Source organism: Cottoperca gobio, chromosome 14 (assembly GCF_900634415.1).
Source record: "Cottoperca gobio chromosome 14, fCotGob3.1, whole genome shotgun sequence".
Lineage (NCBI taxonomy): Eukaryota > Metazoa > Chordata > Actinopteri > Perciformes > Bovichtidae > Cottoperca > Cottoperca gobio.
The window spans coordinates 14857044-14879543 of NC_041368.1; the positions used below are offsets into that span (position 1 = coordinate 14857044).

Genomic DNA, 22500 nt, shown 5'->3' on the forward strand with positions numbered 1-22500 from the left:
ACTGTAAGCCATTCATGGTTTTGTAATGACATTTTAAAGATGACCTCCAATAATGTTTGAAGACATTAAGTCATTAATAATTTTTCATTGAAGAGTGCAATACCCTGGTTAAAAGTGACATCCATGTAATTATTTTGACTAATATTGCAACTGCGATAAGATTCTTGATTTTGAATGGAATTATCATTTTGCATCATTATTCTCATTGAAAGATATTTTTCAATGATCATGGTGTGACGGGACGTCTCTGCAGCACCACAACACTTGAGTAGTAACAGAATGGTATTGTGACACATATTGTGCCTTAAACAATCATTGCACCTCCTGCAATTTGGATGTTGCACTCGTCCATATTGCAATTTCAATAAAATTTGGATTAATTGTTCAGCCCAACAGTCTCACCCAGTTGAGGGCTTTCCTCAGGCCCCAGGGCACAACAGGCCTCGGGGACATGATCCATGTGGTGTCGATCATGTGCTGGACCTCTAGCTTGGCTGTGTAGGTGTACCTGCAGACATGCAGAAATGATACAGAAGCTGTGTGTCATTAAAAAAAACATTTTCATTTCATGCTCATTATCGCATGCCTTTAAGATGCTGGACGTAATATGTAACGTCATACCCCTAACCCCCCGTGTTTCCTGTTTGTATGACTTGTGTCACCGTCACAACAAAAGGCAAAAAGGTTTTGTCTTACGAGTCTTCCTTGGCATGCGTCACCAACTCGGTACTGAAGTGACTAATGGCAAAGAAGTCATATGTCCCTTTAACCAGCAGTCTGTCCTTCTCATTGAACACTGGCAGGCTGTGGACACACAGACACACAGACACACACACACACACACACACACACACACACACACACACACACACACACACACAGAGACACCGACACACACACACACACACACACACACACACACACACACACACACACACACACACACACAGACAGACACAGACAGACACACACACACACACACACACACACACACACAGAGACACACAGACACACAGACACACACACAACACACACACAGACACACACACACACACACACACACACACACACACACACACACACACACACACACACAGACACACACAGACAGACACACCCACACACACACACACACCGACACACACCGACACACACACACACACACACACACACACACACACACACACACAAAGATGGCATTTTACATAGGAAATGTATTTCACAAGTACAAGTTAGTAGTTTTGTTTTTTGCCCCATTAACCAATAATTGTGTACACTTACATTTGTGTCATTACTGGTATACGTCTACTCCTGCTACTACAACATCATGATCAATGATACCCCACCAAACAACACCAAACAACAGGCCTCGGGGACATGATCCACCTTTGAACAATCCTAGTATAAATCCAACCCTTAAATTCTATTACTACCAGAAATACATTGAATTACGGAGGTTAACATTTCTTTATTGTGACTCGAAACCGCAATGTTTACTCTATAGCTAACAAAGCGACAGTGTGAAGTATGAATGAAGTATTTTGTACTTAAATGAAGTGAGCTGACGCAGCCAGCTCCTCATTCCCAGAGGGTAGTCCCCACTGCCAAAGATCGGCTCTGCAAACCATCCGACGCGGAAGTCTAAAACCCTTTTAGCTGGTTCCACGTCTTCACGGCTGAACAAGAACGCCGGTTCCACCCAGTCCATGTGCAGAGCCAGAGACACCTGAGACACAACACAGGGGATCAACCGTGGGAAGTTTATTTCTCCTATTCGTGTTTCAACATATACCTAATTCATGAAGGTTTCTACATTTACTATATTTACTGTTTAAAACACATTGCCACATCCTCTGGTGCACCAGGGAGTGTTGTATTTTGCATGACATGTAGCACAAGAAGCCAGAGCCAACGTGGGGAAACTTACATTAAAACAAAACAACATACTCGTATGATGAAAGCATTCAAATAAATAGAATTTTAAAATGAATTCCTCTACTGACCTTTCCTCCCTGTGCGTCCCTGAACTCCCTGTTGTACGCGTGCCAGGCCAGAGCGTGCGCCCGCAGCATTTGATGTCCCTCCTCGTAGCTCACCATCTCATCAGTTGGGCTCATTTAGGGTGATCCACATCTTCACATGAGCGCCGAGCTCTCTGTAACAAAGTCTGGCATAGTCTGCAAACGCCTCTGGAGTCTCCCTGAGAGAAAAAGTCAAATGTGGAAATTGAATTTCATGCAAAGATTGCATTTGTATCAGCACATGGTTCTTTATGATTGTATCATGAAATACTTTAACTATAAAGTCATCACAGTATATATATCACAAAACGCTGTCAAGCTCACACACTCCATGAATATCCTGGAATAAATGTTGAACCAATAAAGATAAAAAAATGCCAATACATCATATTGTTCTATTACCAAAGACATTTCAAATATTGTGATGATCACTGGCTTTAGTGTTATCTTATTATTACAGGAAAAGCAAAGATGATACCATGGCAGCAAGTGATAGCGGCTTCCTGTTGATGGCAACAAAGGACAGACTGTTGCCGGGAACATCATCGTTGCGTGTTTACTTATCGGAAACTATAAAAATTGTAATCCACCATACGTGATAGAGATGGATGTTTATTAGCGCTCAGTTTGGAACAGATTTTCAAGCTCTAAGGCTTCTCGCTCTGCATTCAGGAAAACAATAAAACAATACAATGCAAATGAGGAATCTGAGTTAACTGTTATTACTGACCTGTTCAGCCATTTGTTAGCAGTATCCAGAGGGGCGGGCATGCTGCTTCGCTGGCGTGTGTGGTGCCACAGAGTGACCACGGGCGTGACGTTGGCCTGCAGCAGCTGACGGGTGAAGCAGCTGTAGTAGCCCAGCAGGGTGGTGTTGGGATGAGCCACGTCACCTGTAGGCACCACAGCTGACCAGTTGAGGGAGAAGTGGAAGTGGTTGACCCCCACCTGCCGGATTTCATCCACCTGAAGAGAGGGAGGAGGATTAGCATCATCACAACTTTAACTTTTACACACCCTAAGGAAACAACACACACACAAACCTATTATAAAATGTGACCTTTTATAATACAAAGTACGTTTAGAAGGTTTAAAGTTGTACATTTACGAGGGAAAAAACTTCAAAGTCAAAAGTTTTATGATAAACATTCATAAAACATTCATTGTTGATTCAACAAGGTTGGATATTATGCCAGTGGTTAGTGGTAAATTGTTCTCCTCTACCTCCTTTTCTTTTGTGTATTAAGCTATTGAGAAGATAAATGTTTCACTGGTAGGAGAGCCTACCTGTTGTCGGATGGTGGCGTAATCAGCGCAGTGTGTCGTTCGTCGTAGAGGCGGTGCACTGAAGCCCTCCAGCTTCAACAGCTCTCCGTTGTTGGAGATGTTCCACAAGTAAACACTGGGGTCTGCAAACTGGCTGGGCGTGGTCTCCACCTATGACATGAGACAGCACACCAATGTAAACATGCACTCACTCGCCCTCTCATCCCGTGTTTACCTTATACTCACAAATTCAAATAAAAGCCAAATGGGACAAATCAATAAATAACAGTTGGTCCTGTGCGATTATAGCTCAGTGTGGGGAGACGGGGTTTATGATTAAGAGAGGATTCATCATCATGGCGGTTCTTTGAACTGGACTTTCACCATGAAAACTGCAAGTTTGAAAAAATGTGATGAACACGATGTACCTTAGGCAAGGAGGAGGAATCACAACTACTAACCTCCTTTCTCACGATACTAAGTTTGAGAATACAAATAATAGTAACGATAATAGGACTTCTTGCAGAGTTAACAAAACTTCACACTTAACTAAATATTAGTAATGTTTATACTGCACCTCTCAACCAAAGTTAATACATTGTTAATGTTTTCTCAAATTCCTCTACTTGTGAGGAAGTATTCTTGTTTCATTATCAGACCTCTGCCCTTTGGAAACTCCCTTATCCTCCCCCAACACGCTCATACATTACACACACTCCGTCCTCTCATCCTCAACACACACACACACACACACACACACACACACAACCTACAAACACATTAACCTGTATGGAGTTGGCAGATACCCCCCAGGCAAAGTCACACGGGAAGGTTCCTTGTGCTGGTCTGTTCTCTGGGAGTTCTGGGAAACCGTTCCTCTGGATGACGTTTCTTTAAGAATAATCATCAGATTGAAAACTATCTCTGGCATACTTACATGTGCCATTATGTGCAAAGTGTTATCAACAAAAAGCCTTTAAAAGAAATATTCGTATTGTTATTGGACAAAATCAACACATATCTGCAAAATATGACAGTGTTGTGCATCCTTGTGTCAAAATCCCCACTCGTCACATGACACCATGTACCTGTAAAACGTGGCAGATGTCTTGGGCTCTCCTCTTCATGTCAGGAGTGTTGAAGTCAACATAGTAAAGTCCCCGTCGTATCCCATATTCCCGGTGCCACTCGAAGCCGTCTATGAGAGACCAGGCTGTGTATCCAATCACATTCACTCCAGTCTATGATGATTGCTGTGTGGCAAACACAGACAGATGGAAAGCTCAGAATCATGTCTGCTGTGTCATTACTACGCCTGCAGCTAACGATTACTTACAAAACCCAAAGATATTCAGTTGAATGATGTAAAACAAAGAAAAGTAGGAAATCTTCATATCTGACACACTAAAAACAGCATTTTGTGCACTTTTTCAATGGAAAATGACTTTAATCATTCATCCATTACTTGTCAGACAATCTTCTTATCCATTAGTCATTACTCACATTTTAGTGCCTCTGCGATGAACCTCTTGAGGTAGTACATGTGTTTTGGGTCTTCTGTCTTGGTATTGCCGAGGACGTACCTGTGTTGAGAAGTTAAAACAAGCAAAACTTCACAACCCCAGAACAACACACAAGAACTTCACTGACATACAGGCGGATCAACCAAACCTACCAACCACTCTGCACCACAAAGATGGGTGGCCTGTCGTACTCTGCGTTGATCCAGTAGAGCAGCATCCTCAGGTCCAGATCCTCCTGCTGCCCAAACTTCAGGCTGTCGTTCATGAGCTGGAAGCTCAGGGCCGCTCCGTGAGAGAGGGCGAAGAAGTCTGCTGTTCCCCTCACCTGCTCCCTCTCCTCCGGGGTGAAGGAGGGCAGCCGCGAGCCCAGCCTCGCCTTCATGCTGGGAGGGTAGTCTCCGTCTGTGAACAGAGGCCGGGCGAACCAGCCCAGGACGTGATCCAGGGAGCACTGACACTCCCGCAGGCTTTCCAGGCGAGTGCGGCTGGGCTTGATCCAGTGAGAGGCCAACGCCATGGACAGCTTGCCCTGCTGACGGGGTCGGTAGTGGCGGTCGTAGAGATGCCACGCAGCTGCATGAGCCTGGAGGAGAAACACACAGACAGAAAGAGAAATCATGGTCAGACAGAAGGAGGAGGAGAAGAGGAGGTTGGAGAGGATGGTAGGTATACAATGATGATGAGAAAGAGAAAGAGAAGAAAGTGAGGGGTTTGAAAGACAAAATAAAGAAAATCTATAATATATATATATATATATATATATATATATATATATATATATATATAAAAATCTATAATCTATGACTAATAAGACAATTGAAAGATAAACAGTCAAACACAGGGAGACTTCTGCAGACTAAAATAAAAGAGAGATCATTTTAAAAACTTGATGAAGATTAGAAGACTACAAAGGTTAAAAAGATAATAGTGGAAGTGAAATTAGATAAATAAACTCAATAAAGTAGATATGAGCAGTGGTGGAAAGCACCTTTACTATATAAGTAAGTATACTTTCTTTTTTTAGATACTTGTGCATACAAGAATATGTCCATTTTATACTTCCCTAACAGCAATTCAGAGAATAAAATTATACTTTTTACTAACTTTTATTTAAAAAACGAAAAACTGACCTTAAGGAGATTGTGTCCAACTCGGAACGGGAGGTCGGGGTCGCTCTTGATCCCGGGAGCGACCACTCCGGTGCCATACCCGTGCCGCGCCACCACAAACGGGTTATCAATGGTGATCCAATACTTCACATCATCCCCAAAAGTCTGGAAACAGAAATCAGCGTAGTCCTTGAAAATCCCCACAAGCTCTGGGTTACTCCAGCCGCCGAGGGTCTGTTGGAGGTTGTCGGGCAGGTCCCAGTGGTAGAGCGTGACCACCGGCTGCACGCGGATCTCCTTCAGCCTCTTGATGAGGGTCCGGTAGTAGTTGGTGCCGAGTTTGTTGTAACTCCCGCGGGTGCCGTTGGGGAAAATCCTGGACCAGGACAAGGAGAACCTGTAGTGGCTGACCCCAAGCTGCTTGGTGGCTCGGATGTCGGCGTGGATGTTGTGATAGCTGTCGCTGCCAACGTCCCCGGTGGCCATCCGGTTCCCACCGCGCGTAAAAGTGTCCCAAATGGAGAGCCCCTTGCCGTCCTTCTCAAACGCGCCCTCCACCTGGTACGCCGCCGTGCCCACGGCCCATATGAAGTCCTTGGGGAAGGTATCGTAGAGGAAAGCCTTGTCTCCTGGATAAGGCAGTTTACTGAAACGTCCCCACGTTTTCAAACCAGCGTTGGGTTTTGCGGCCGCAGAGGTGAAGGCGAGAAATGTCAAAAGGGCGAGCAGACCACTCATGGTGCCTGTCAAAATTGGCCTCCGTTTTTAACTCCAATCCTTATTTAACCATGCTTTCGGTGACTAAACAGCGGGCTGTGGAGTGCGGCCAGCCAGCTGTGAACCCACCACACGCCGCCTCTTCAAATCTATCAATTATTAGCCAAAGCACCTGACGCACAAGGTCTCCTGGCACAACCTGATGTTAACAGCCCCACATCATCAATCGCTTACAAAGTAGGGACACATTAGCTTAAGATGTAACTAAAGGGATACAAACATAAAGAATACTCATTTTAAAGTAAGTGTTTAATGAAGGCCTCAGTTGGGCTTTTCCTTCAAAATGAACGTTTCTACCTACATTTGATGATACCCCATCCAGGACAGAACAGGGGAGTGACCCAGGTGCAGAAGCCTTAATATGATCTCAGTAACAGCACCATTATCATACATCCTCAACTGGCAGATAATCTCATAACTCCATTTAAATGTCACATGTCAAGAGCACAGAAAAACTCATCTGCATTTCTCACTGGATCAGTCAGGAGTGTGTGCAGGCAGAGGATGATGGGGGAGAGAGGGGAGAGCAGGGGGTGAGGAGAAGATATGCAAACAGCAGTCAGTGTACCCTGCTGTACCATGGTCACATTACTTCCTTATCTTCCTGCTTTCAGCTTGGTTGCCTGGAAACTCAGGCCTCTTACTGCTGGCCATCTTGGTCTATACAGTACCTGCATAAATAACTGAAGAGGTGTTGGATAGTGTGTGTGTGTGTGTGTGTGTGTGTGTGTGTGTGTGTGTGTGTGTGTGTGTGTGTGTGTGTGTGTGTGTGTGTGTGTCAGCTCTTAGAGCTCTTAGATGAAGGCATGACATCCCACTAGACATGTTCTGGATAGGTAAGACCTTATTATTTTACATCTATTCTTTTTCATAAATTAACAATGATGAAATACAACAACAAACATTAAATTGCGTCAAGTTTAAATGATTTGTCAATTAGTCCAACAAACAGAAGTGAGATGAGCCTGCTAAATTACCTGCTTCATTATTCATAAAGATAAAACAGGAATATTTATCAAAATGTGATCAATTGTCAACCAAAGTTATATTTTAGAATAAGCTGGTGACCTGCGCAGGCTGGACATCTAAATGCATTAAACAAATATTACATTAAATCCGAGCCATATCCGTTTTAAGTCATGTAATCATGTGCAGCTCAGCGAGGGACAGAGGTAAAGAATGTCGTGATGCATTGTGTTTGCCTTGAGAGGCAGGTGCGTTATCTGATGCAGGGAAACAGACTCACTTGGCAGCCGAGCAGCACGTGATTATTGCCGGTCATGGATCATAACCAGGGGCAGAACGTGGCGCGTGGGTGTTTTTCCACCGAGCCGAGCAGCACTGGAAAATTCAGATCTCAAGTGTACATGCATAAGCAATGTAGAGCACTGCTCCATTTATAGATATAACACAGGAAGAACACCGTGGAGTGATCCTCAGCAGCATGAGAGAACAAACTGTCTGTGTGGTTAAATCCATCCAATTCAAATACAGGGCTCATGATTGTGCCCCTGAAGATGTGGCACAAAGATGGAGCCGGTCTGACACGCTATTTGTGAGGGGAAACTACTGTGTGTACAAAACAAAATGTCAAACCAAAGAGAACTTATGATGTTTAATCACTTTTTAGTTCTCAGCTAAACAGCAGCAACTGTTGCTTTATGGAAGCATCTGCACAATTAATTCAGTCCTCGCTCGACTAAGTGACATATCTTATGGATATTTCATATTATATTTAATGCACAACAACAACTGTACAGAACAACTGCTAAACTGTCCAATTAATCTAAATAGTGAATGCAATAACTGCAGAAACGTTGTGTAAAACAAGCAATTTGGATGAATTTTGAGCAGATTATTTCCTGTGGATATTGCATCAGAGATGAGTTTTCCTGGTTATTTTAGAACCTTTAATGTAATTCTGTTTCTCTATGTGTTTATTGTATTTGTAAGTCATGCAAACTTAAAAGGTGTCCTTTCTGACAAATTAAATATGTTCTTCTCCCTGATGCTTGGCCATTCAAAACAATATCACTTAATTTTCTTCTTAGAAATGAAATAAAGCCTGAGATATAGGCCAACTGTATAAATGCATTTCTTTTATTTGTCTAAAGTCATTTTACAGCCCTTAAAATCAACAAGTCCTCACGACCTCCTGTGAAGATTTGGCGACCCTTAGTGGAACCAGAGTATTAGAAATCCAAACTTAAAGTTGGGAAAAACAATTCTTAAAATAGAATTATTCAGCCGGATTATCAGTTTCCGTCCACATCAAACATGAAGTGTGTGTGTGTGTGTGTGTGTGTGCAGTGTTATGTAAAGCAACTGCTTATATAAGCAAGAATTCAGTCCTTCTGGTAAGTCTCCAAATCTTTCGAAGCTGTCATGTCCCCTTTTTCTTTCTTCCGTATTTGGCCTGACATCAGAAAAAAAGAATCAAATGTATTGTTCTGTTGCATTCAGCATCTCGTACATGGTGAGCAGTTTTTGGACCAACCAAGGGATTAGTGACAAATGTTGGAATGTTTTTTTGGCTGATCAGATCCAAAATGACATTTGCCAGTAATTTTCCTCAATATGCCTATTCTAACAAATAAGCGGTGTCCAAGATCCATACTGCACAACAATTATAAGCAGCTTTTGACGGCGTGGTGTGTTCATGAAATGTGACAAATAAAAATAGTCAAACAGCCAGTATCCTAAAATAAACACTATTTTCCCACAATTCATTGCTCAAAAGGAAATGTCGACGCCGCTTAAAGTAAAATATAAAACTAATCGTGGATGGTGGTGAAAGTTAAGAGAAATACATTTTTGCTTTCTCTTTATGAAGTCCAGCTGACGGTGGAATCTTATTATTATCTAAAGTAGATAATAATACTGTATAGAATAAGTATAGTACTGGGACACCCTCATCTGTCACAAGCCTGGTGTCAGTAACAGTTCCAGTTCACAAACTTATTTTGAATGTAGCTGACAACTTCTACCCGTCATGTACAACTGTATATTCCACAAGTTTCTTTCTGAGACATGTTGACTTCTTATAGTAGGACACGCACACGTTAATTAGATTTACACCTGTGCTATTCCTACTCCATTCTGATTGGTTGGAAATTGTGGATGAGATATTAGTAACCGGACACCTAAGACATGTTTGTTTCCAGTTCTAAATTGATGCATAGTATTAAACTAGCTATCTTATACGTGAAGACAGCAGAACAGGCAGAATTAAAAGCAGTTTGAGCGGGTGTTTGTCTTTGTAACCACCAACCGAAAAGTAGCTTACACTTGAAGGCATCACAGCTGATCTCCTCCTGCAGGAAAACAAACAAAACTGCTTCATCCAAGACTTCAAAGAGAAATAAAGAGAAATCGAGCAGGTCAGGTTTTATAGAGAATTATATTGATACAACGGAGGATCTGACTGGGTGGATGTGAAGCCAGTTAATCAGCAATGACAAAAAACTACAACCACAGCTGCTCATGACCTCCATCTACCAGCAAGTACAAACCTAAAAATAAAACGCACACTACAATCTTTTCCAGAGGCAACTCTACATTTGGACAGGTTTCTGACATTTTTAGAATTTTTCAATACATGTAAAAAAGAAAAAGAAAAAAAGTATTAATATACAGAGCTGTAAACAAAAAATCATGTTTTCTTTTAAAGTAAAATGACAATTAATATTTAATAATAAAAAAAAAAAAAGATAATGGTTAATCTCTTTCAGTTTTTAAAAGTGTGACAGAGGGAATGATTGATAAGCAATATTGGTTTATGGGAAAGTTTTAATAATAATAATAATAATAATAATAATAATAATATTGGCGGGGAAAAGGCTTTACAGCATCCCCCCAGTCAGCATCAAACACAACAACAGAACATGAAACAGACATAAGAGACTATTTACAAGAGTGATCTTTTTTTGTTTTTCTGTTAAAATTATTTCTACTTAATGTGGCGAACATTATCACAATGCAACAACCCACAGCTGATGATACGGATGTACTGATGTCGAGTGCATGTGGTATATGCAAGTGTGGGAACTTGTGTAACAGTAGGAGCATCTGCGTATGAAAAGTTTAAAAAGTTCAATGTCCATATTTTCTTTCCTACGTCATTCCTCCACAACTTCAGAGTAGACGCACCGCCTTTGTTTGTCTTCCATCTTTCTTTTTGTAGCTCATCTTCTTCGCCCTGCTGCCTTCTTGCGACCCTACGGGGGGAGAGAGAAAAGCATTTTAAATTCCTCCACTTTTTGTATATTAGTCCAAAACCCAGAATTCACAGATATGATTCATGTAAGACGTTCAGTACCTTCGGTGTTGGCTCCTCCTCCTGCACCACTTCCTCCTCCTCTTCTTCTTCTTCTTCCTCCTCCTCCGAGTCGTCTTTAGCGGCAGCTGCTTTCGATCGCCCGCCACGCCTGGATACCACAGAGGGAATAGACACTGACTCAGAATACCTCGGCATGTAACAGGGAGACATTAGTAAATGTAGAAACATCACAGGTCATTTAGCAGACGCTCTTATCCAGTGAACTAAGTACAGGGACAGTCTCCCTGGAGCAACTCAGGGTCAGGGTCATACTTGGCAGCCTGGTATTGAACCCCCGACCTTCTAGTCTTTTGTTCGGAAGGCGTACCACTAGACGAGATTAGGGAACTTCTGTCTGTAAGGGTCCGACGCCGAAATCGTCAAGACAAATTCAAGGAACGGCAGGGGACTCTTGTTTATGACCAAATTACGAACCGGTTACGCACACTCTACCCAGGCGACAAAATACATTACCACGAAGTAGCCCGACAAAATGTGACCAAAAGTGTCATTACTCCCGACGATGGCAGGAAACGTTTGTGCTTTTCATGAAGTCAATATAAACCACCATAACATGAAACATTTATTTTAAATTAAGAACAATGATGTTGAGTTTATGTTAGCTTTTCTTTGACCTGATGAAATAGTTCAAATTGAAATTGTGCAAGAACAAATATGAAATGATGCTAAACTGGTCCATTGCAATTACTTTACCAGACAGTGGCAGGCGAGCAAAAGTTAGAATTTCATATATTACAATATTCCAAAACCGTTACCATTTATTGTCGTGCTTTTATACCTCTTTATTGTATGTATATATAACACACACTAACCCTAACAACACACATATGTATTCTTTATTTTTTGAGACTGTGAGAAACGGCATTTCAATCTCCCTGTCACACACACACACACACACACACACACACACAGTGAGCATCTTACGCTGGTTTCTTGGCAGGTGGCTGAGCTGATTTGGGTGGACGTCCTCTCCTCTTCTGCGGTGTGGATTCTGCCGACTCCGTGCTGCTGAAGAAGACAAAACGACACCAGAGTTTGAGACTAAATTAATCTTGTTGACAGCGATCTCAGTGCCAACAGCGGATGTTATTACTGAAGCTGATCCAACTTCTCTGGATGCATTTACCGCACACAGTTTCTTACCCTTGTGATTGCCGCAGCGCCCTGGTTTGTATTCCTCCCTTGGTCTTCAACTCCAAATTTTCACTGCTCTTGTCACCCTCTTCCTCCTCCTCTTCCACTTCTTCTTCCTCCTCCCCCTTCTCCCCCTTCTCTTCTTCCTCCTCCTCCTCCTCTTCTTCTGGTGGAGGAGCGGCCTTCTTTCGCCCCCTCTTCCCCTTGGCAGGAGTATCCTGACTGGGAGCGGCAGACTTCGGAGGCCGGCCCCTGCGTCCTTTTTTCGGCGGGCTGTTCTGCTCGTCCTCTGGCCGATTGTCCTCGTCCCACTGTTCCTCGGACTCGGCCGGCGCAGTTGGGTTGGCTGCCGCCTTCTTGCGTCCACGCTTTGGTTTGCTGTCCTGGTCGTCACTGGGGGCCACACCACGTTTGCGGCCGCGGGGTTTTTCAATATCCTGTAAAAAAAAACCAAACAGAACAAATGGTTGACGGGGGTCAGAGGGCGTCCTGTGAACCAGGATTTATTTTATGACCAGAGCGCCATTAGCTTATTATTGTTATTCTTTTCTGCATGGGGAGGTCACGCTGGGAATGTTGTAAACGCTCTGGTTTACTAGTATTTGCTAGAAGAAGATACTGTTTGTAGAAGAGGGAAGAGTTAAACTGGCCTGATTCAGAAGACAACATAATGCAGTAGGTCTGGAGGCTGTTATGAATGATAGTTTACACAACACGCTCTTGCTAATCCTATCTCGACTTAAATCCTGCGGGTGTTTGCACAGTAGAATCAAAACACCGAGTCACAAGGGTTTATGACTGGAAACACTTAACTTGGATCCCAGCAACACGCCGTTCTACTCGTCCTAAGATACCGTGTCATTTTAGATCATGTTTGTTTTGTTCATTTATGCAGTCAGACCATAAAAACAGACAAAGAAAATGGCAGTTTTTCCATCGCTTATAATACTTAAGTTTTTGTAAATTTGCCATAAGAAAATTAAAAATGGCATCGTATACAAGGAGACATTTTATCTGTGCCTGTTTGTCCCAATGGTGTCGAGCATGTTCCTATTAAAATAAAAGCCATGGAAGGAAATAAAGCTTCAGTTCCTTAGAAATAGGAATCTTTCCTACTAAGGGAGGAACATTAAGAGATTCAGTCAACATAAAACATCCTAATAGTTGGATTAAATAACTCAATAATGTGATATTTTGAAGATTTATGGAGCTTTGAGATATGAACATACAAGATGGTCTGAGAAACTCGTTAGTAATGTGGATATGATAACCGAGAAAATACTTTTCCCCCCCCCCACAAACACACAAATTACTTTGAATTATAAGACAAACCAGCTAAATACCATGAAAAGACAACAATGAAGCACTTTCGCTATATTATATATCCGTATATAAAGAAGTTCCAATACCTTGTCAGTGCTTTCGGCTCTCTTTAGGCTGAAGTCCTCGTTTTCACTGTGATCCATCTCTGTGCTGTCGTGCCTGGAACACAGCAAGTATTAACCGTTGCTACTTTATATACACAAGACAAAGAAAAGTTGACATTGGGGTTTGAACTTGTGTTGGCTGGTCCATCCTGTGGCGTGGGGAGTCTTTAGAGGAACGTGTATGTGCATGTCTCGTACCTGGCGTTGCTGCGTTGCGGGGAGCCTGGGTTGGACGAGGAGTCCTCGTTGCTGGCAGTCTCCATACGAGAAGCTTTACTCTGGATCTGTTTCCCCGCAGACGCCAGCGGCTTGTTTACTGCACCCAAGACGTTAGCAGACTTGGGCTTGAGGGGAGGGGGGGAGGGGGGGGGAGAAGAGTCAGAAATGTGTTCCATTCAACAAAGCCAGAAATCAGATGCAATCGGAGGTTTGATGGCGCTTACCTTTCCTGGTGTGAAGAACGACTTCATCTCCGGCGGGAGAAAATTTTTCGTGTTGTTGAAATTCTGAAAGAGAGAATGATCTTATGTCAGAGAGCTTGTTTGTGTAGAGAGAACAATTATTAACTAAACAACTGAAACACAAGCTGAGCATTATGAGGAGACGTAAAACAATGTCAGTCAAAACATGAGTCAGCGTGCAGGCGCTGGGAAGCACCTTACTGCCGGCTGCCACAGAAACACAGGTCCTCCCCGTTTATCTTTTAAGCATTACTTTTGCATGTGCACGTTTCAAAAAGGACGTGCATACGCATTAGTACCCGTGACATTTAAAAAAGGACGTACGCGTCTTGATCCATCATTTGAAAAGTCAAAAGGAGGAGAAAGTGTTTTCGCAGACCTCATTAGCAGCTCAGATATACATGCAAAGAAGAAGAAGAAGAAGAAGAAGAAGAAGAAGAAGAAGAAGAAGAAGAAGAAGAAGAAGAAGAATGGAACAGAATGAAATATAATCATTTTGCTTCGGGGTGCAGACACCAACCTTGTCGGGTTTGGTGAAGAAGCTTGAGGGCAGCACGGGGTCTTTCGGGGACTCCAGGCTGTAGGTGGTGCTCTTTGACATGATAATGTGCATGGCTACATCGCACACTGTGTAGAGCTTCTGTACAGGGAACACACACACACACACACACAAGCGTCTGGTCAGCGGGACGGCAGTTAAGAGCGGGGAATGAATATGAAATGTCCACATATGAGATATTTAATGAAGTGGCTTGTAGAAGTAATGTGTACCTCGTTGGTTTTGGGATCGCCGGGGGACTGGGCATCTTTCGTCTGTTTGATATTTTCCACCATTTTCCTTATGAAGGCGTGACTGTTGTTCTCATTCTTGGCCATGATGATCTCCAGCACAAACCACAGAGCCCTAATAAGGAAGATGCATTCGACATCAGCATAACATACTTTGAATCATAGCCAGAATTTTCCTTGCACATGGAACTTAAACAGCAGGTGCAGTTATGAGTAATGCCAATGATAAAGCACCAAGAACTCTCTGAGGGGGAGCAAAGTTATTCAGTGCCTAATCTTTTTATAGCCGACAAAGCTGCGTGTCCCCCAGAACATGACTCTGTAACGTAAACACCAGGTTATAATAACCCAGCTGAGAGTTTCATATCTTTTATTAAATAAGTATTCTTCCATCATCAGTGGCCAACAGCTCACCCGTGCACGACTTACTCTTTAATTTCCTTGAGCTGCTCGATGTCCTGTACTTTGACGTAGTCTGGGTCGTGTGCCAGCAGGTGGATGGTGTAGGGCACCACATACTCCGGCAGAAGAGAGAACAGCTTGTCTGTAAATATCACACAAACATTACCTCACCACAACAGTGCTAATGATGTCTGCCATGTGCACGGAGGTACACTTAAAAAGGAATGCAAAACATCTCATGAAGTGCTTTTCCCCGGACTACTGTCTTTTTAAATTTCCTCTTTAGTCATATCACTTATTTTCACCGCTTTATTATCAGATGTGTTCTGTCGAGGATACAAATTCAATAACGGAGGACGAGTATCATGCTACGGGCGTTTTGTAACTGCTTAAAGAACAATTGTCAGATGTCATTTGAAAATGAGATGTTGTTCAGTTTCTTTACCGCTGATGGCAGCGTGCTGTTTGAGGTACTCTCGCCGTATGTTGATGTTTTTCACCAGGCATTGGCGAGCGTGAGCCCTCCTCTCCTTCACAGGGTCCTTGGCACACAAAGCGAACACGCCGATGTATTCCAGAGGCAGGCGGAGGCGGCATAGGCCCCTGTGGAGCTTCTGGGAAAAACACTGTCGCACCTGGTAGCACTCATCCTGGAGAGCCAAGAGAAGAGACACACAGAGAACCGTGACAATGATGAGGACGAGACACCTTATGAAATGGTTTGGAGAAGTATGGAGAGGGAGCAGAGCGGTGGAGTGTTGAAGAGAAAATCATACAAGATGGTAGTGCCTCATTACAAAACCATACGAAATCAAAACCATGAAAATGGATTGAAAACAGGGGATTTGTGGCAGCTCTCACATTGATGACGAGAGCACACAGCTGATACTGCTCCAGCGTGATGATTTCGTGATAGCAGGGCTCCTGTGCCAGCTTCAGCAGGGCGCACGCCGCTGCCAGCCGCAGCCTCGACATGTCTGGTTTACTGGGGAAGGAGCCAAGAAGACAAGAGTCAACAAGGATTTCTTTATTCATCTGCAAATGTGTTTACGATTAAAGCCCAGCATCCCCCGAGGGTCCGCAATACTCATTAAGATCCAGCGCTTCACTGAAAATGACATGATTTCTTTATCTGAAGACACACAGACACACACACACACACACACGACTCTTTGTCTAATAAATGGAGGATAGGCTTAGTCGTTTACCCCATCCTGCCCTGCTCGGTTAAGTCTCCGTCACTGTGTAGAATAGCAGTCAGCATCCTCAGAGTGGAGTTGCCCGACTTGCTCTGGTTGTTCTTCACGCCGAGTAACCACCGCACCATCAGCTTTATGCCCTGGATCTGAACATGGAGGGTGGAAGGTCAGGAAAAGTGCATCACATGAGTTACAAAAGTCATTATGGAGGTATGGAAGAAGATCAAGAACAGACGGCAGCAGCCTGAACAGGTGGACAGAGTTTTTAAGAGATACGAAGGTGAACTGCTGACCTTGGCCAGAGTCTCCGGGGACACTTCATCATCGGGCACCCAAAGTTTGGTCGTCTTCTTTCCCAGGACCTACAGACAGAGAAATAATACTGTAAGACTTACTTTACATGACACGAACAGACAGCAACAAATACCAATACTAGAATCCTAAAACAGTTTTACGAGACCTTGGAACAGCCATGTTTCAGGGTTTGTTGGATAAATAAACTATAATAACTTTTACAAAACTGTCACTATTTACTTTAGATTTTAGGTCTTAAGACTTGGCTCTCTACACAAGTCTGGTATCTGTGATGAATATACTGTATATAAGATGTGTGTACCCGGTCGTTCATGAGCAGATCCTTCACAATGAAGTTGGCGACTAGAGACTTGAGCGGTGCAGCAAACTGTTCTGGGGCCAGCTGAGCCAGGTGACCCAAGGTGGTCAGAGGAGTGATGAGCTGCTCCAAGTTAGCAGGGTCCAGGCTTTTGTGCAGAGGCTGGAGAAACACACACACACACACACACACACACACACACACACACACACACACACACACACACATCGGTGTTTCATTATTTTACTTCTTAAAGTGAATATTTCACCTCAGGGTCACATTTTCTACATATTTCAGACACATTTATCAATCCAATCAATTTCTCTGCATAACTTGATCGAGTCGCACACGTCTTTTCTCCCCTTTTATTTGCAAAACAAGTATAAAACCAAAAGAGATGGGACTGACTGACCTCGAAGATTTGGGCAAAGTGTGTGTCTCTGTTGGTGAACATGGAGTTGATGCAGTGGATGGCATACTTGGCCTGGCGAGGGGGGCCTCTCTTGGCTTTGCCCTGCAGTACTGGCAGCAAAACACTTGGGGGAGCAGGCAAGAAATCACAATTACAAACCACACAAAGTATCGTCAGAAGTCAGAAAGAGGGCAGCACGCTCAAGGCGAACCACAGTCAGGTCACACATCCTGCTGTAAGCTAGAGAATGAAGGAAAGCATCAAATCAGGCAATGACACATACGATTTGATGTGAGGAAAACTCTCTTCCATCTTGCTGCCCGTGTTCTTGAAGATCTGCAGCGCAGCCTCTGCGACCTTCTCGTCATCCATCTTCAGGCAACCCAACAGAGACTCGAACGTCTCTGCAGAGTGGAACGACACCGGGTGTGTGAATGACAGCACCTGAGTGGGATGAAAAGCAACAAAAAAAAAAGGGGTCAAACAGCGGACTGAGGTCTAATGAATATTGTTCAATAATATACACTGACATCATCAGACAAACGTGTTGGTTATATCTTAAGCAAACTCTAGAATTGGTTGCATTACTGCAACTGCTGCCAGCTGACATTGGGTTTCTGGCTGGTTTTCACCTTTAGTAGTTCCAGTCCTGCTCTGATGGCCTCTTCAGTGGGGACGCCCTCCTCCTCATCATCAGCTGTTCCGTCTATAGATTTGTTAACCTGTTTTATCAAAGCACTGACAGATGATGGTAGAGGTCAAATACTGCACAATTGAATCAAATATCACCGGCATTTGTATTAATGTGATGACTTAAAAGTAGGTGTCATTGCCTGTACACACACACACACACACACACACACACACACACACGGAGTACCTGATGGATTCTGTGTCGATGTGTACAGGAGCAATTCTCTCCAGCAGGAATTTGACCATTTCCAGGAATGGGTTGCTGGGCTGTTTGGGGCTGCTGAGCTTTTTAGTGATGTCTCGCTGTAAAGGTGTCAAACAAATAATAAAAAAAATTATTAATGTGTCATTTTTAGACTCAGATTCTGTGCGCCTAACTAGTACTGTAGACCCATACACACTTGTTGGTCTACTTGCTACACATACACAGCCCCCTTTCAGACATGCTCCCTTTACGCTGATCTGGCAGCGATTTAAAGACGCTGTTCCCACGTCTGAATAAACGCCCTGGTAACCTCGATGTAAAAGTGACAACAGCAATCTTACTTGATCGGACTCTAATAACTCTAAGCGTCACTTTCAACGCGGCACAAGTTTGAACAGATTAACGCACGGTGAAACAAAGCAGAAGAGAGGTGTAGAGGTGATCGATATTCTCTTCATTATTATCAAGCCTTTAGCTACGTACGGTTTTAAAAGATGACTGCAGCCCTTTGGAGCACTTTTGCCCAAGACAAATGTTCCCTCAGGGACAATAAAGTTATATCAGTCTATACAAACAATTATCTTCTCGTGGTGAGACTGCGCCATATCAATTTGAGATTTAAGATTAATGAAGACTAATTCACAGTGTGATTTATTACACGATCACTTTAAGGCCATTAATCAAAACACGGAAACAAAGCCAGTGACGGGATTTCAATTAGAGGGCACCGCACTCGGACAGAAATGTCAATACTCACCACGCAGACTTCCGCTTGCTTGCAGGAACACGATGGGCTGACCAAGGTTTCCAACTGATCTCTGATTCGCTCGTCATCATCCAGGACCTGAGCCAGCTTCTTCACAAAGTCCTGAGCCTTGCCTGGGTCTGGCAGGTTTTCTAAAAAAAAAAAAAGGAAAAAAAAGGAAAAAAAAAGACACAAATCATTCAAGGCTGATCACGATCGTCCCGTTTCAGCAATTTCATTAGAAGCTCTGTTCTTTGTTTCTGTACTACGCTGAGTGGAAAGATCCCGTGGCACTATGAATCAAAACAAGCTGTGCGGTTTCTGAAAGAAACTCATTTAATAAGTGCGAGAGCCCTTACTCGTGATCACCATGACTTTGGCGAATACCGCCTTGCTCGATGCGTCGGACTAAAAAAAACAGACAGAAGAAAATAGTTTAGATACACGAGACGACGGCGAATTAACCATCAGCTTCTGGTGTTCTGCAGTCGCCGTTACCTTGGGTTTTTTGATCAAGTCCAGCAGGTCTTTGACATTGTGCCTCAGCAGATTCTGGCACTTCCACATCTCATTTAAAGCTCTGAGGGGAAGACGTGAAGAGGAGAGAAGAGATGGGAACAAATGATGTGGAGGAATGGTCGATGAACAGTTGGAAAATAAAAAGGCCTTCCTCCTGGCGTTATCTGAAGACTGCATTTGTGTATGTTTTGCGACCTCATTGATCTTACATGTGTGAGACAGACTTACTTGACAGCATTGGTGTCCAGGGTGGCATACAGGTAGTAAAGACACTTCATCCTCTCAGAGGTCTCCAGGTTGTGAGGAACCATGTACTGGGCAAAGACCCGCTCCACCAGCAACCTGTGCAAAACGTTGTTAAAAAAAAAGAAAAAAGGATTACATTTAGATCAAAAATCCAGAATATCCTGAGTCATTAAGCTACCATTAGATTTGTTTAATAGGATCTTCTACACCAGGGGATACAATTAAAGCGTGTTGGGACAAAGTGCCGTTGAAAATGTGGGAATGTGGTTAGAAAAAGATGATGAGGCAAAGAAAATTATTATTATTTATAAATTCCCTGTTGACATTGATCAAATATTTATGCATTCATGAGATTATAATCCCTCACTCGCCACTGGCAGTTTCGAACCAAACGTATCAGAAACAATCTAATTAAATAGACTGATATGATTTCTCAGCAGACCTGGCATAATCTCCCACTTTAATACCTCTACTAATGCGAATGGGACATTTTTAGATGCTTCGTGTCCTGACATTTTGGTTATTTCAGAAGGTTTTAAGGACAGACTTTGCCGAGCATGCACAAGTCTTTTAATGCGGCACTGCTTAAACTCAGGAACTGCCCGTTACAATACAGACTTCTCCTGTTGGCAGCCGAGCGGCTCCACTGCAGCAGAGGGATTCAAAGGATAACTGCCACCTCGGACACTGTTCTGCAGGACGTTTCCTCGAGTTTTCATTCAACACGGCTCATCTACGTCTACCTCAGCTTGTAACATTTAGCAGAATGACATTCGACAACATCCAGTGCGGTACTGTAGGCTCTCCATGTTGCGCATGTTTAGGTGGAGAAACAATAACACGCCAAGTAATCCGGTTCCAAGTGAAGCAGCCTGGCTCTTCAAATGAAATGAAATAAAGTCCTGTTTCTCTTGCTTATGAAAACAGCTGTGACTGCTTCACATTATGGAGCCCTGCGGCTGCTGTACGTGGTGTCTCTTCCTGCACGATTGTGAAACTGCAGGGACAAACGGTTCAAGTCTAAGAGAGAGAAGCTTTTGCTTTCCGGATTCTGAAGGGGCTGATTTTTTTAAAAAGCGGGTGAAGCGTTTGGCTCACTGCCAAAGTCTGCTGTAAAGAATCTCGATGGGATTACCTTATCTACATTCGGCTGGTTATCCATGGAACAAGACACATTAATCAAACTAAATTAAGTGCAGGAATCCAAAAGCACATTGCCGTTAGCTCAAGGCACACGAACGCTGCGGCTGAGCCATCGGTTTAAAAGGAACTCACTGAGCCTAATCAGCATCTTAAAAAAAGGAATGGATCTAAATGCTCTACCTTTCAAACACTTACCCCCCAGGTATTAAACGCTTTATTGAAATTCACAAAGGCGTTTGGACTTTCCTATGTTTTTTTTTTAATATAACAGCCAGGAACTCATGGGCACAAACCTGTCATCGATGCTGTTCTGGTAGTAGATATGGAGCAGCTTGTCTTTGATCCAGGAAATCTGTTTTGAGGCCTCCCTCCCTCCTTCTCCCTGCAGAGAGTACTTCCTGTAGATCGATGCCAGGCCCATCATGGCCTCCTTACGTACACGCCACTGATGAAGGACAGGAAACAGACATTACAAATCATGACGAGTTAAATGAGACTTTTATGAGGATGGCTGTACTCCCTCCAAAAATATTATTTAAAAACACTGATCAGGAAAGGAGAAACTTTGATATACAGTCAGTGGATGAGCTACAGTGTTTAAAAACAATCACGTCACAGAAACAAAGCTTTTACTAGAAACACCTGCATTGCAATGGATTGCAGTCAGTGCACAATGTGCACGCCACATGTTGCTGTGGGATCAAAAGCCAGATAGTTAAGAAGATAGAGACGCGTGTTTCCCTCAGAGGACACAGGAAGCAGCAACAAACTCCAAAGTCAGAGCTGTTGTGGATAACAAGGTAACGAGACAACAGAAGATATATTCTCTACTGAAAGACCCGTTTGGCCACAAAGTAGACGAGGCGGTCCCAGACGCGGCTAACACGACCTGAAGTCCCACGCGAAACAGACGGGTGGTTTATATATAATGTTATTATCAAAAACATGTGCAACCAAAAGACGGGAAATACCACAAACTACGTACATCACCATCTAATAACCCGTTAATAGACACGTCACGCAAACTAATGCTCTTTAATAGCAAAGCGCAGGAGTGATTTTAACATCTCACTGCAGATTCATAAGGACTTAGACGGGCAGGTTTGAAGATTTGACTTCACGTTTGTATAAATAAATTATTCTAACTAGATGCTTCTGTTTGAAGCTCAATTGTCATTGTTCAGGTTCTGACTCTACTACTAGGAAATATTCAAGCTCAAGAGAAATAATGACTTCATTTACATTGTGATGAATATCAACGACTGATATTAACATTTTGTTTGCCATATTGTCCAGGCCTACAAACAACGAGTCCAAACATACAACAGAACACTTACTCTTTTGTCCAAGGTCCTCTCCTTTACAAAATTGAGCAATGCATCATTCACCAGAGACAAGTCTTTCTTGGCAGCGGTTACTATAGAGACAATGACATCATGGCGGATTGCCTCCTCTGGGTCATGTGATCTAACCCTCA

General features: G+C 43.1%; 2 protein-coding genes across 2 annotated transcripts in view; both read right to left on the reverse strand.

Annotated features, from left to right (window-relative positions):
* Positions 1–6657, reverse strand: part of kl (klotho) — a 10184-nt gene extending 3527 nt beyond the window's left edge. Inside the window, 14 exon segments of the mRNA XM_029447983.1 lie at positions 403–508; positions 697–804; positions 1548–1726; positions 2004–2105; positions 2107–2200; positions 2752–2987; positions 3309–3458; positions 4073–4178; positions 4376–4404; positions 4406–4525; positions 4527–4540; positions 4791–4870; positions 4963–5393; positions 5941–6657. Of these exon segments, the coding sequence (XP_029303843.1) occupies positions 403–508; positions 697–804; positions 1548–1726; positions 2004–2105; positions 2107–2200; positions 2752–2987; positions 3309–3458; positions 4073–4178; positions 4376–4404; positions 4406–4525; positions 4527–4540; positions 4791–4870; positions 4963–5393; positions 5941–6657 (2472 nt within the window).
* Positions 6658–10068: 3411 nt separating this feature from the next.
* pds5b (PDS5 cohesin associated factor B) overlaps positions 10069–22500 on the reverse strand; it is a 27590-nt gene continuing 15158 nt past the window's right edge. The window contains 25 exon segments of the mRNA XM_029448442.1: positions 10069–10913; positions 11015–11123; positions 11960–12043; positions 12179–12606; positions 13579–13651; positions 13795–13940; positions 14040–14102; positions 14578–14697; positions 14829–14961; positions 15276–15390; positions 15694–15898; positions 16110–16233; positions 16457–16593; positions 16741–16809; positions 17064–17222; positions 17473–17596; positions 17756–17916; positions 18105–18210; positions 18353–18468; positions 19128–19267; positions 19475–19523; positions 19614–19695; positions 19863–19976; positions 21317–21468; positions 22361–22500. The exon segment at positions 22361–22500 is cut by the window's right edge and continues 6 nt beyond it. Of these exon segments, the coding sequence (XP_029304302.1) occupies positions 10881–10913; positions 11015–11123; positions 11960–12043; positions 12179–12606; positions 13579–13651; positions 13795–13940; positions 14040–14102; positions 14578–14697; positions 14829–14961; positions 15276–15390; positions 15694–15898; positions 16110–16233; positions 16457–16593; positions 16741–16809; positions 17064–17222; positions 17473–17596; positions 17756–17916; positions 18105–18210; positions 18353–18468; positions 19128–19267; positions 19475–19523; positions 19614–19695; positions 19863–19976; positions 21317–21468; positions 22361–22500 (3182 nt within the window). The 3' untranslated portion in view covers positions 10069–10880.